This window comes from Gobio gobio, assembly GCF_949357685.1.
Source record: "Gobio gobio genome assembly, chromosome: 24".
NCBI lineage: Eukaryota > Metazoa > Chordata > Actinopteri > Cypriniformes > Gobionidae > Gobio > Gobio gobio.
In genome coordinates, this window is record NC_137120.1 from 40086790 (window position 1) to 40099998 (window position 13209).

The 13209-nt window shown below is 36.7% G+C and overlaps 1 protein-coding gene across 1 annotated transcript in view; it reads left to right on the forward strand.

Annotated features, from left to right (window-relative positions):
• ptpn4b (protein tyrosine phosphatase non-receptor type 4b) overlaps positions 1–13209 on the forward strand; it is an 81079-nt gene that overhangs the window by 10706 nt on the left and 57164 nt on the right. The window contains exons 2-5 of the mRNA XM_079807574.1: positions 6117–6271; positions 11666–11773; positions 12184–12226; positions 12323–12401. Coding sequence (XP_079663700.1) covers positions 6134–6271; positions 11666–11773; positions 12184–12226; positions 12323–12401 — 368 coding nt within the window. The 5' untranslated portion in view covers positions 6117–6133. The remainder of the gene's footprint in view (positions 1–6116; positions 6272–11665; positions 11774–12183; positions 12227–12322; positions 12402–13209) is intronic.

Genomic DNA, 13209 nt, shown 5'->3' on the forward strand with positions numbered 1-13209 from the left:
TTCAAATAATGACTTTTTTTAATGGTTTTAGTTAACTATTATAATAACCCTGATACTTTATTGAATATGTGTCAAATACTGATCTTTCCTCCTGACTAAGAATTAAATGGGAATGAAATGAAATGCAGTTTATTGTGTAACCAAATACGAATATACTGTATAATGCGTGACTTTTAAATTATAAACAAGCTCGAAATATACCGGGACTCTTATTTTGAAATGTCTGCGCCTCTGTTGCAGTTGCAGGAGCTCATTCAAGTTCAGGAGATAAAATATGCATTGTTACAACCGTCTAAAACATATCACTATATAATCATCATAAAGTCATTATTCATCAGCATTAGTTCATAAACAATTGCGTGGTATAAATGTGTGTTATTGATTGATTGTGAGCCGCTCTGGAGCGCTGGATTGGGGATGAGCCGTGTTTTCCAGGGGTTAGATCAGTTCAGATCAAATGTGCGCATCTGTTACACAGTACATCAGTTCTGACTGGATCTCTTCCCTAATCGTCCCTCCCTCACATTTTCGTCTCGTTTTTATTTGCTGACGAAAATTACAGTTTTCGTCATAGTTTTAGTCATCGAACACTAGTTTTTATTTAGTTATCGTCTCGTTTTCGTCAGTGAAAAAAGGTTGTTGACGAAAATTATGACGAAAATTATTCGTCAACGAAATTAACACTGAATTGAATAATAAGACAGAACTTACTATTCATTGTTTTATCATTGTTTTAGGGTTAAAAACCCATAAAAAATCAACATATCCGACTGCGTTTACCCGAATACTCGCCAGGATGTGCATTTTTACATATTTTTTACCATTCAAACCCAATAATCCGCGAAGCTGGCATCGCGATCTGTCCGAGTGAAAGGCGTGTGCGCGGTTGCGCGCGCTTCAGGTCAGAGTCCGCGCCGCACTTTTCTATTGCTTTCTTTTTTCCTGAGCTTCGCGTATATGTTGGACTGTTCTGCTTCCATTGTTTAGTCATATCCATCAATTTCATATCGTACCCAACTTACCCAATTGACAAAATTTTTTACGTCGACCAATTAACAGCGTCAACGCAGTCGATTGTATCGACCAATCGCGACAGGCCTAGTTCAGTGTTCATTTTTGTCGTTTTTTTGTGTTTTTGTCATTATGATAAATTAAATTAAAATGTAGTTGATGTTTCATCGTCATATTCATTAATTTGAGTACATTTTAGTAATGCACCAAAACACTGAAACCGTTCACCTTCGTTTAGCTGAAAACCAAAACCGAAAATCTAATTTGGGCCATTGGGTAATTTAACTACTTATGAAGTTCTACGACATCAAGATGCCTATTGATATTTCATTAGAACAAATTTTGCATATTGCTACTCTTGGATTATTTTGGTTCACAACATAGACCGTGAAAAAATATGGACGACGCAACTTATTTGGCTTCCGCTGAAGTAATTGAAGCCTCCGGTGGTCCGAATATGGCGCTGATATCTTGCGCAGATTTTGGAGAGTAGAGAGCAGGAAGTAGAGGCGCGATATTAAAAGCCCGCCCACACTCTCACAGATGCAGAACAATTAATTATGTCGCTGTGATAAAAACAGTTTTGGAAATGTAGAAATTAAAGCTAAAGCTCCAATATCCTCCTGAAAATCCCGAAAAAAAGTCTGTTAGTGCCTCAGTGACTTCACTCAGAGAAGCCGTCAAACGCAGCTGTCAATCATGACATCACACCCCCTGTTTTTATAGCATCAAATAACTCACTAAAACTAAACTTATTTAAAAAAACGAACACTTGAAATTACATCAGCGTGATTTAAAAACTGCCTAAAATGACAGAAACCAACTTTCTGAAAAAAATTATTTGAAATGTAATTTGATTGTTTAGTTTGTCTCGCGTCCATTAGAAAACACGGAGGGGCGGGGTTTATGAGCTATACTGGGACCAGCCACCTGAGGGCGATCGAGACGCGGAGGCTTCGGTTTCTGAGAGGAGTGCTACAGGCTTGGTTCACAATGAAATGCGTTCATACTGCTGATATATTTAGTTCATCTGTGTTTTTGCCACAAAAAGATGCTGACCCAGTCAATATCCTCACGTTAAACGTCACGTTTTGGTGCCTCCAAAACTATTTTGGCCGAAACCTAGAACTCACTTTTTTTTTGTGTTTTGGCCAAATATTTTGAGTTGTCAAAAATTCTGTCCATTGCTAGTAAATTTTACGGTAACTTTAGTTGGCAAAAACAAAATTGTAGTTGACCCACTGGTACAGTTGGTTTGTTCTTGGGGAACAAAACGTATAACTGAGCCTTTAAATTACAGTTATACTATTGTTTTCCTCTACTTAGAGCAGAAGTTCGGTCCTCGAGAACCGCTGTCCTGCAGAGTTTGGCTCCAACCCTGAAAGACATCTATAGAAGCTCTTATTGATAATTAACAGAGGTTTATAAGTTTTATTGAAAATATTTGGTCACCATTATGGTGATCAGTGTGTCCTTTAGTTGGCCAGTTTGACTCTTGGATTTTTATGTGAGTTTTTGGTTTTTGTTACATTGTTAACAAAACACATAATCTGTTCAAATCAAAAGAAGCCATAAACGAAAAAATGTCATGAAGAAAAATGTTTGACTAAACTTATCACTGACTAAAAATGTTCATAAATAAGATGAACCAACAATAGGGCTGCACAATTAATCGAGTTTGTAATCGTGATTTACAGTTACGGATGCCACAATTATGTAATCGTTCAGTAAAATGTAATCACAATTACAAAAAAAAGTCCACTTATATTATTCTGTGTAGTTAATGTTTTTTTTTTCTTAAGTTTTTCCCTCATTGTTTTTATTTTTATTTTTAGTATAACATTATTATACCATGCATATTTTTACTTTTTTTATTTAAAGAAACCAAACCAATGTATATTTGACTTTTGAGGCTTAATGCTATAGAATACTCACAATTAATAATCGCAATTACAGGGAACAATCGACAATTATGATTTTTGTTAAAATCGTGCAGCCCAACGATACTTTCTTGCCACAGATCAGACACTCTGAATTTTGATTTTCGCACACAGATATCAAGAATCAGCATTTGATTCTCACCAATGGTGACATACTTAATGCTGCAATGCATGCTGGGAGCCATGAGTTTTATATTATGGTGGCTTCATAGGGTTGGAGCTAAACTCTGCAGGACATCAGTGAAGGCCACTTGTACCTTAAAAGGTACAATTTTGCACTTTTTTTCCTTCTAAATAAACCAAATGTTCCAACATTAAATGTATATGATCATTTCAAGTGATAAGCAATTTTGTTCATTCTTTATGTTTTTTATGTCTTTAATTATTAATTAATAGTTTTTGTGCATGGTTCCAGAAAGAGTGCATTCGCAACATGACTTGCACATTCTGACTAGCTTGTAACTTAATATTCACTTGTGTGTTTGCAACATTTTGTACACAAGCAAATTTTAACGTTTATCTGATTAATTATACTGTAAAAGATCTGTTGGATAACTCACTATCAAAGTGCTTCAGTTTACCAGTGTTCATTGTTAGCATTGTTAGCATAGCGGTATTTTTGTTTGTTGCGTTTTGGTGTGTTTTTTTAGTTTTGGTTTTGTTGTGTGCTTGATTTGATGTTTGGTTTTTGTTTTGTGTTTTTGTTTGTCGCTTAAGTTTGGTTTTGTGTTTTGGATTTGTTTTTTTGTTTTTTTGAGTTGGTGTTTTTGTTTTGTGTTTTTGTTTGTCACTTTAGTTTGTTTTTTGTTTTTTGTTTTTGTTTTTTGCACTTTGTTTTGTGTTTTTGATTTGTTTTTGTTTTGTTGTGTGTTTTGATTTGGTTTTTAATTTGGGTTTGGTTTGGTTTTGTTGTGTTGTAGTTTGGTTTTGTTGTGTGTTTTGATTTGGTTTTTGTTTTGTGTTTTTGGTTTTGTTGTGTGTTGATTTGATGTTTGGTTTTTGTTTTGTGTTTTTGTTTGTCGCTCAAGTTTGGTTTTGTGTTTTGGATTTGTTTGTTTTTTGTGTTTTTTTTAGTTGGTGTTTTTGTTTTGTGTTTTTGTTTGTCACTTTAGTTTGGTTTTTGTTTTGTGTTTTTGTTTGTCGCTCAAGTTTGGTTTTGTGTTTTGGATTTGTTTGTTTTTTGTGTTTTTTTTAGTTGGTGTTTTTGTTTTGTGTTTTTGTTTGTCACCTTAAGTTTGGTTTTTGTTTTGTGTTTTTGTTTTTTGCACTTTGTTTTGTGTTTTTGATTTGGTTTTGTTTTGTTGTGTGTTTTGATTTGGTTTTAATTTGGGTTTGGTTTGGTTTTGTTGTGTTGTAGTTTGGTTTTGTTGTGTGTTTTGATTTGTTTTTTGTTTTGTGTTTTTGATTTGGTTTTTGGTTTGTTTTTGTGTTTTTTTTTAGTTATTGTTTTGTGTTTTTGATGTGTTTTTTGTTTGGTTTTGTTGTGTGCTTTGATTTGATGTTTAGTTTTGTGTTTTGATTTGGTGTTTGTTTTGTGTTTTTGTTTGTTGCACTTTCTTTTTGGGTTTTTGATTTGGTTTTGGTTTGGTTTTGTTGTGCGTTTCGACTGGTGTTTGGTTCTAATAAAAAGACATATCATCGTAATGTGCATTTTTCATTGTTTTCTCATTATCATTGATGATATCATTGCCAATCAGTGAAACTGTGGCTGTGAAATGCTACGTTTTGCTTTGCTAGGTGTTCAAAGGCCGAAGAATCGTGTTTTGCCCATGTAGAAACTGTAGAAATGCATCTGTATTTGTGTCTCTGTTGAAAACCTATTTATATTAGAAAATACTGAGCAATTTCAAAGTATCTTTTCAGGAACTCTCTTATGATGAATCTGCTCGAAGTTGACCTTGTTTGCTTAAAGGAGAGCGTTTAGTATCACTGAAACCTTGAATGAAAGAGTTTAATGTTATGAATGTCAGCAGTTTCAGAAGCTGAATTAGGTTAGCAATTTCCTTTTCATGAGTTGAATGAATCTTGACAGAAACCCTGACCTCTACCTCCTTTACGAGTTTCTTCAATTGACAAACCATTGTCGTCTTCTCGTTTCTACTAGTTGAACCTGAATGCTAAACTCTCGCTTTATAGCCGTTTACTGGAACTTTTAGGTGGAGTACAGACGAATGTTTGTGAATGATCACATGCGATGCGCTAGTGTGTGTTTAACACTGCTTAGTTCATCCAAAAATGAAAATTCTGTCATTAATTCCTCACCCTCATGTCGTTCGACACCCGTCAGTCCTCCGTTCATCTTCAGACACAAATGAAGATATTTTAGTGTAAATCTGATGCTGAGAAAGGCTTCAGATAGGCCTTCATTGGCATTCAGTACATTTACACTCACAAGACCCATAAAAGGCACTAAAAACGTCATTACAAAGTCCATCTCACCACAGTGACTCTACAATAATCTTACGATGCGACGACAATAGTTTTTGTGCGCAAAAAAATCAAAATAACACCTTTATCCAACTTGTTCTCGTCTTCCGTGTGTGTCTCCACGACGCATGCGCGAGAATATGACGCAGATCCGGCGTTCGGACACATGATCCAGAAGAGATTTGTTTACAAGCAGAGGAAGACACGCGTATCTCAGCTGTTGAATTCTACATTGATCGTGCTTTAGGTCTCGGCGTAGTTCTCAAAATGGGGCTTAAGTGAGCATTTCATGGATTCCTGAACGCTGAATCTACGTCATATTCTCGCGCATGCGTCGTGGAGACACACACGGAAGACGAGAACAAGCTGGATAAAGGTGTTATTTAGATTTTTTTGCGCACAAAGACTATTGTCGTTGCATCGTAAGATTATTGTAGAATCACTGTGGTGAGATGGACTTTGTAATGACGTTTTTAGTGCCTTTTATGGGTCTTGTGAGTGTAAATGTACTGAATGCCAATGGAGGCCTATCTGAAGCCTTTCTCAGCATCAGCTTTACACTAAAATATCTTCATTTGTGTCTGAAGATGAACGGAGGACTGACGGGTGTCGAACGACATGAGGGTGAGGAATTAATGACAGAATTTTCATTTTTGGGTGAACTAACCCTTTAATAACGCGTGGTGAACGGGGGTCATGTGAGCTTGTTGGTGACCTTTAGCCTTGTGTGTTTTGCAGACGGAGTGGGGACCGTAATGACCGCACGCTTCCGGTTGCCTGCTGGCAGAACTTACGATGTGGGAGCGTTGGAGGAGGCCAGAGAGAGACAGCACGCGCAGGTGGTGTGTAACGTTTTACTGCTGGACAACACAGTACAGACCTTCAGAGTCAATGTGAGTACACACACACACACACACACACACACGTTTAACCTAAGCTACTAAATCAACCCTCAGGACTAGGGATCGACCGATATGGATTCTTTTGTGCCGATACCATTCTGCCGATTTTCTTGAGCCGATGCTGCTTTTGCTCCCTCAATTTACATCATAAAAATGACACAATGATCAGGATGATAACAATTTAAAAAAGGAACATGTATTGAACTAAAAAAAACAATATTTAACAAATAGTAAAACAGGTGAGGTAGAACAAGAAAAAAAAAAGAGTTCAGTGGTGAAAATAAATATTTAAGCATAAATAAAATAATTACACTATTGCACAGTATCAACAAGCGAGCAGCATAATAAAGTGCACACTGACTGTACTATACTTCATTTAAAACTATTTACAACCTAGTCATTTAATGGTTACACTCTAAAAAATGCTGGGTTAAAAATAACCCAAGTTGGGTTGAATATGGATTAACCCAGCAATTGGGTTGTTTTGACCCAGCGGTTGGGTTAAATGTTTGCTTAAAACAACCCAATTGATGGGTTAGTCCATCTTCAACCCAACTTGGGTTATTTTTAACCCAGCATGCTTTAGAGTGTAGGTTCACTGAACTTAATCTCTTGTAGAGCAACACCAGCGGTAATTCAGGAGAAAATCTCCCAATGCTCCACGTGAAACTTCAGTCTTTCCACCTTTTACCATCGTGTCAATTCTCAATTGATTTTGATTAATATGCGCGAGGGAGAGCGAGAGAGTTTGAAGACGGTGAGAGCTGCCCTGTGGACGCCTGTCTGGAAATAATGCAGGGGAAAAAATCGGCGAACGCAGCAGCCTTATATCAGCTGATACACGTAAAATATCGGCCCGATATATCGGTCTAACACTACTCAGGACTAGTTGTTTTCCTAAAAGAAGGCCACATTTAGGTTCTTCAGTATCGTTTGTGCCCCATACTTGAAAGTCATGAGGAACGAGCATGTTTTTTTTTTCTTTTGTAAGTGATCAGAGTTAGGCCTATCCCGATAACTACTTTTTGTTTCGCGATATATCGTCCCAGAAATAATCGCAATAAACGATATTATTGTCATTTTAAGACTATTTTATGCCACTGAATATATAATCCTAATATAACAGCATAATAATGCAAGTACACCTACACATTTTCAAATGACAACTCAAATGTACTTCTTTAGATCATGGAGATTAAGGGTAAAAAATATATTATCCTAATTAAAAATAAAAAAAAATTATAAATAGTAAATAAACATTTTCCCTTGTGAAACGGCTTTTTAAAGCTACACTGTGTGATATTTTCCCCCATCTAGTGGTGAAAAGGTTTATGACCATCCAGTGAATATTAGTTTCTCTCAATTCCGATTTCGTTTTAACTCCTACGGTGGCTGATTTAGTCCAAGATTAACATGGCTTCCAGTTCGACCTCGTCCACATTCGACACGGAGCCATCGAGTGTTAAAACGCCAAAGGCGAAGCTTGAATTTACGGGTATGTCCCTCTTTGGCTAATGTACTTTCAAGATGGAGGATCAACATGGCGACCCGCATTCGAACCCTCACCCGTATGTGTTTTCAATGGCATATTATAAACTTACGAGAATACTTTATTACTTGAAAGAAGTAAATATACATTAATGAGCACATATATTTTTGAAAGAACTAAGTGTTTTTAGCTAAGAATAAACTAAAAAAGTTACACAGTGTAGCTTTAACACTCGTCATTCTGTGTTGACATTTATATGTGCAGCGGATCAGGGGATTGCGGCTTTGAAATCGAGTCCGTTTGGGCTTATTCTTCCAAACTGTCAGTAGTTGTCAGGAAAACAATAGAATGCCTAAAATGGCGGCTTTTCTTCACCTGTCGATAACCGCTCTGTGTATGAAGGAACTGCCTGAGAACCACTTTCGCCTCCGGAAAACATACAAGATGACCGCACAATCGAGTAAAACGTTGGTGACATTCATTATCATGTAAACATAATGGGCGAAATATTGCATCACTAAAAATGATTGTGGTCATGTACATATATTGTGCGATATATTGATTATTGCGACAGGCCTAATCAGAGTTTAGATTTTGATCTGGTGGATAGCAAAGCATGCAAATAAATCCTATTTTTCTACTCTGAAGGTTGGGGGCCAATTATAAACCGCCTAGCTGTAGCAACCAATCAGAACCCCTCCAGCAAGACTCTAAACCAATCAGAGCAGCTTAGCAGCTGCATAACAACGCCCTGGCAACCACTCTAGGATCTTGACAGCAGGCCAACACCACTCACGTTTACTTCAGAAAATGAAAAAAAGTTTAATTTAAAGCTGAACTGTGTAAGTTTTCCGTCCGCTAGAGATCGCCTGTTCAAAACAAAGGCGTAGTTTGATGATGTCACACAGACTCTTGGGACATGTGGTCTTCACCTCAGCCGGTGGGAAAGAATCAGGACAGGACTCGGGCAGAAATCATGTTGATGATGTGATTATTAACGTTACTGTAGTGAAGCAGAAGCAGGACGAGTGTTGTGGAGCTGAGGAACCGCTGGAGCGATTGTTCATAAGATAAACGCAACACACGCCTCGCGAGCAGCGGGACTTTTATTATGCCACAGTCTCACGATTTACAAATAGTCGGAAACATTTGGGATATTGTAAGCAAAATATATAACACTGGCCTAGTGGTGTTTGGATATTTTACTGAACAAATCTTACATAGTGCAGCTTTAAAAGCTTGAACATTTTGCAAAGTATCTTCATTTGTCTTCCACAGAAGATTCACACGTTTGCAATGACGCGAGTGAGTGAACTGTTCCTTTAAACGCGAGCTCATGTTTTCGAGTTGTGTGGATCAATGATCTTCCAGAGGTTGCGAGTTCAATCCCAGGTAGAGGTGACCCAGAAACCGCGGTTTCGTTGTATCAGCATCTCTCTCTCTCTCTCTCTCTCTCTCTCTCTCTCTCTCTCTCTCTCTCTCTCTCTCCTGAGCTGCAGCGCTGCCGTTAGTGTGCTATTATTTGGTTTGGATGAGAAATGTCTGCTAAATGGCAGGTCGGTAAGAATCACCGCAGGAGACCAGCCGTCTATGAGGTACAATAGAGGCTGACTGGAGTTATGGGATGTGGCGGCTCGGGTTGGAGCTCAGAGGGGCTGTTTCGGGCAGATGCCTCACATTCCTGGGTTGGAGAGAAGCGTGTCCTGAGGCCATGGCTGTCGTGATCATACATGCTGAAGGGTTAAGCTATGGCTATTAAAACAACTGATTCAGAGGATAATATTCACTTGCTAATAAAATTAATTGGTAATAAAACTATACTATATATAACTTGCTGTGAACAGTTTACGCGGAGGTAAAAGTCCTGTCATTTACACACCCTCTCGTAATTCACACCATTGATTATAATATTGGATATTTGTGCTGTTTTTCTTTTAGATTTGCCCTATTTTTAGTTTTTTGTGGGAATAATAAATAAAAAAACACTGCTTGTCCTGCTTGGTGTCTTATAAATATGGCGTTTCCATGCCGGGGCCAAAATAAAAATGCAAAGTATTGAAGTCATTGTATTATTAATAAAGACATTACTTCAAGGATTAGTTCACTTTCAAATAAACTTTTGCCTATAATTTACTCACCCCCTTGTCATCCAAGATATCCATGTCTTTCTGTCTTCAGTCGAAAAGAAATTAAGATTTTTGATGAAAAGATTTGAGGATATTTCTCCATATAATGGAAGTCAGTGGCCTCCAAACGGTTCAAGGTCCAAATGAGAGGTTCAGTGCAGCTTCAAAAGGGCTTTAAACCACATCAAACGGTACCAGACCATCAATAAGGGTCTTATCTAGCCAAACGATCTGTCTTTTTTTTTTTAAATAAATAAAGTTTTATAAGCACAAATGCTCGCCTTGCTCTGTTCAGTGATGCGCGCTCGTGACGTCACGTAAAACGCAATTACGTTGAAAAGGTCACGTTTGATGTGGTTTAAAGCCCTTTTGAAGCTGCACTGATCCTCTCATTTGGACCTTGAACCGTTTGGAGGCCATTGACTTCCATTATATGGAGAAATATCCTGAAATCTTTTCATCAAAAATCTTCATTTCTTTTCGACTGAAGACAGAAAGACATGGATATCTTGGATGACAAGGGGGTGAGTAAATTATAAGCAAAAGTTTATTTGAAAGTGAACTAATCCTTTAATGTCTTAGACATAGTTCATTTTCCAGCAAAAAAGGTTTTGTTTTTGCTTCTTTGTGTGTATTTTGTTTTGATTTGGTGTTTGTTTGGTTTTTTTGTGTGTTTTTTTTTAAAGTTTTTGTTTTGTGTTTTTGATGTGTTTTTTGTTTGGTTTTTGTTTTGTGTTTTTGTTTGTCGCTTAAGTTTTGTTTTGTTTTTTGTATTTGTTTTTTGTTTGGTTTGGTTATGTTGTGTGTTTTGATTTGGTGTTTGTTTTGTGTTTTTGTTTGTCGCTTTAGTTTGGTTTTTGTTTTGTGTTTTTGATTTGGTTTTGTTTTGTTGTGCGTTTTGATTGGTGTTTGGTTTTTGCTGTGTTTTTGTTTGTCGCTTTAGTTTGGTTTTTGTTTTGTGTGTTTGGTTTTGTTGTGTTTTTTTATTTGGGGTTTGTTTTGTGTTTTTGTTTGGTTATGTTGTGTGTTTTGATTTGGTGTTTGTTTAGTTTTTTTCTTTGGTCTGGTTATGTTGCGTGTTTTGATTTGGTGTTTGTTTTGTGTTTTTGTTTGAACCTTTAGTTTGGTTTTTGTTTTGTGTTTATGATTTGGTTGTGCGTTTCGATTGGTGTTTGGTTTTTGCTGTGTTTTTGTTTGTCGCTTTAGTTTGGTTTTTGTTTTGTGTGTTTGGTTGGGCTGTGTTTTTTATTTGGTTTTGGGTTTTTAATTTGGTTTTTGTTTGATTTTGATTTGGTGTTTGTTTTTTGTTTGTTTGTCGATTTATTTTTGTTTTGTTTTGCGTTTAGATTGGTGTTTTGGTTTTTGTTGTGTTTTTGTTTGTCGCTTTAGTTTGTTTTGAGTTTTTTTGTTTGTTTGTGTTATTGTTTGCAGCTTTAGTTAGTTTTTTGTTGTGTGTTTTTGTTTGTTGCACTTTGATTTGTTTTTTGTTTTTGTTTTATTGTGTGTTTTGATTTGGTTTTTGGTTTTGTGTTATTGTATGTTGCTTTAGTTTGTTTTTTGTTTGTTGCATTTTAGTTTTTGTTTTGTGGTTTGTTTAGTTTTGTGTTTTAGTTGGTTTTTTTATTATTTGTTCGGTTTTGGTTTATTGTGTGTTTTGATTTGGAGTTTGGTTTGTTTAGTGATAATAAAAAAAAAATGTTTTAGTATGTTCTTTTGTTTTTATATAACAGTCCAGAACTGAAATGAAAACACACTTTCCGTCTCTTGTAGAAGCAAGACCAGGGGCGGATCTTGTTGGACGTAGTGTATAAACACTTGGAGCTAACGGAGCAAGACTATTTCGGCCTTCAACTAGCAGACGACTCTTCTGACAGCCAGGTAGATGCTCATTTGTCGGCTACAGATCACCCATAAACCCTTGTTCATTCAAGCAGCCCATCATGAAGTGAACATAGAGCATTCAACCTGAAAAAAAATATCGTGATTTTTGCATAACAGTGATATTATCCCATGTACCTTGTTTATTTTCAGTCTGTTATTTATAGCGAATACGAAGTAGTTTTTTTGTTTCTACACACAGTGTCAGGAAAGTTGAATCTCAGGTCACGTATTAAAGAGCTGCTCTGTTTCTGCTTCTAGTAAAGCGAGGTGAATGCTTAATTCATTGTGTTGGATGTTGGATGAAGCAGTTTTGGTGTGTTTCACATTGCTGAGTTTGTGTGATTGTCATGAAAATGTTGTGTCATGGGTAAAAAGTGGCCTAAAAACACACCGTTAATGTGTTTCAGAGGTGGCTGGACCCAAACAAACCAGTTAGAAAACAGCTCAAAAGTAGGTTTTTTTTTTTTTTTACATATTTACAAAGTTTTTATTTGTCTGAAATATCAGAGTAAAATGTTCTGAGTGTAATTATTGTTTGATTTTCAGGGCCGTCCCCACATTATCTGAGGTTCAGGGTGAAGTTCTTCGTGAGTGACCCTGGTAAATTACAGGAAGAGTACACACGGTACAGTTTTGCTTTTTTACTAACTAATAACTCCTGCGCATATGACAAGTGAAATAAAACGTTAATCATATCAATTAAATCTGTGTATATAGTAGGGGTTTAACGGTACACGTATTCCCACACGAATATATTAAGTATTCAGTCCATTTAATCACGAAATTCAAACGATAAATGCCGTTTTGACGCTCTTTAAAGGATTAGTTCACCTCAAAATGAAGATTTACTCACCCCAATGCCATCCAAAATGTACATAACGTACATTGAAAAGATCACACCGAACATTGTTTAAAAGTGTAGAGAAGGAGGATCGTTCAATTTGATATGTTGAATGACATATTATTAGGGGCCAAGCATTGAAGGTGCGAAGGCACCTATTGAAACCGTTAGCGTTCCTATTATTATTATTATTCTTCTTCCGTTTCTTCTTCTTCTTCCGCTCTTGAGTCTTTGGCAGCCCATAGAACCGTTTGCGGGAAAGTTATGAAGCCTGGCACACAGAGGATAGTCCCAAATGTCACCATAGCAAATTTGGAGTCTCTAATGCAATTCCTCTAGCGCCACCACCTGTCCAAAGTTTGACTCATGTTTATGCTAATAACCTTTGAACCATAAGGGAACAAAAAAAATTTTTCCTCTGATTCCTTGGCTCAAGACGATTCGATATCACCCTATGACGTCATTTTCCGTCATGAAAATTTTCCCGCCATTTTCAATTTTCCGAAAAACCTACTTTTGCGAACTCGTCCTGGACGGTTCATCCGATTTGCACGAAAATTTTACCAGATCATCTTCAGACCATCAAACTATC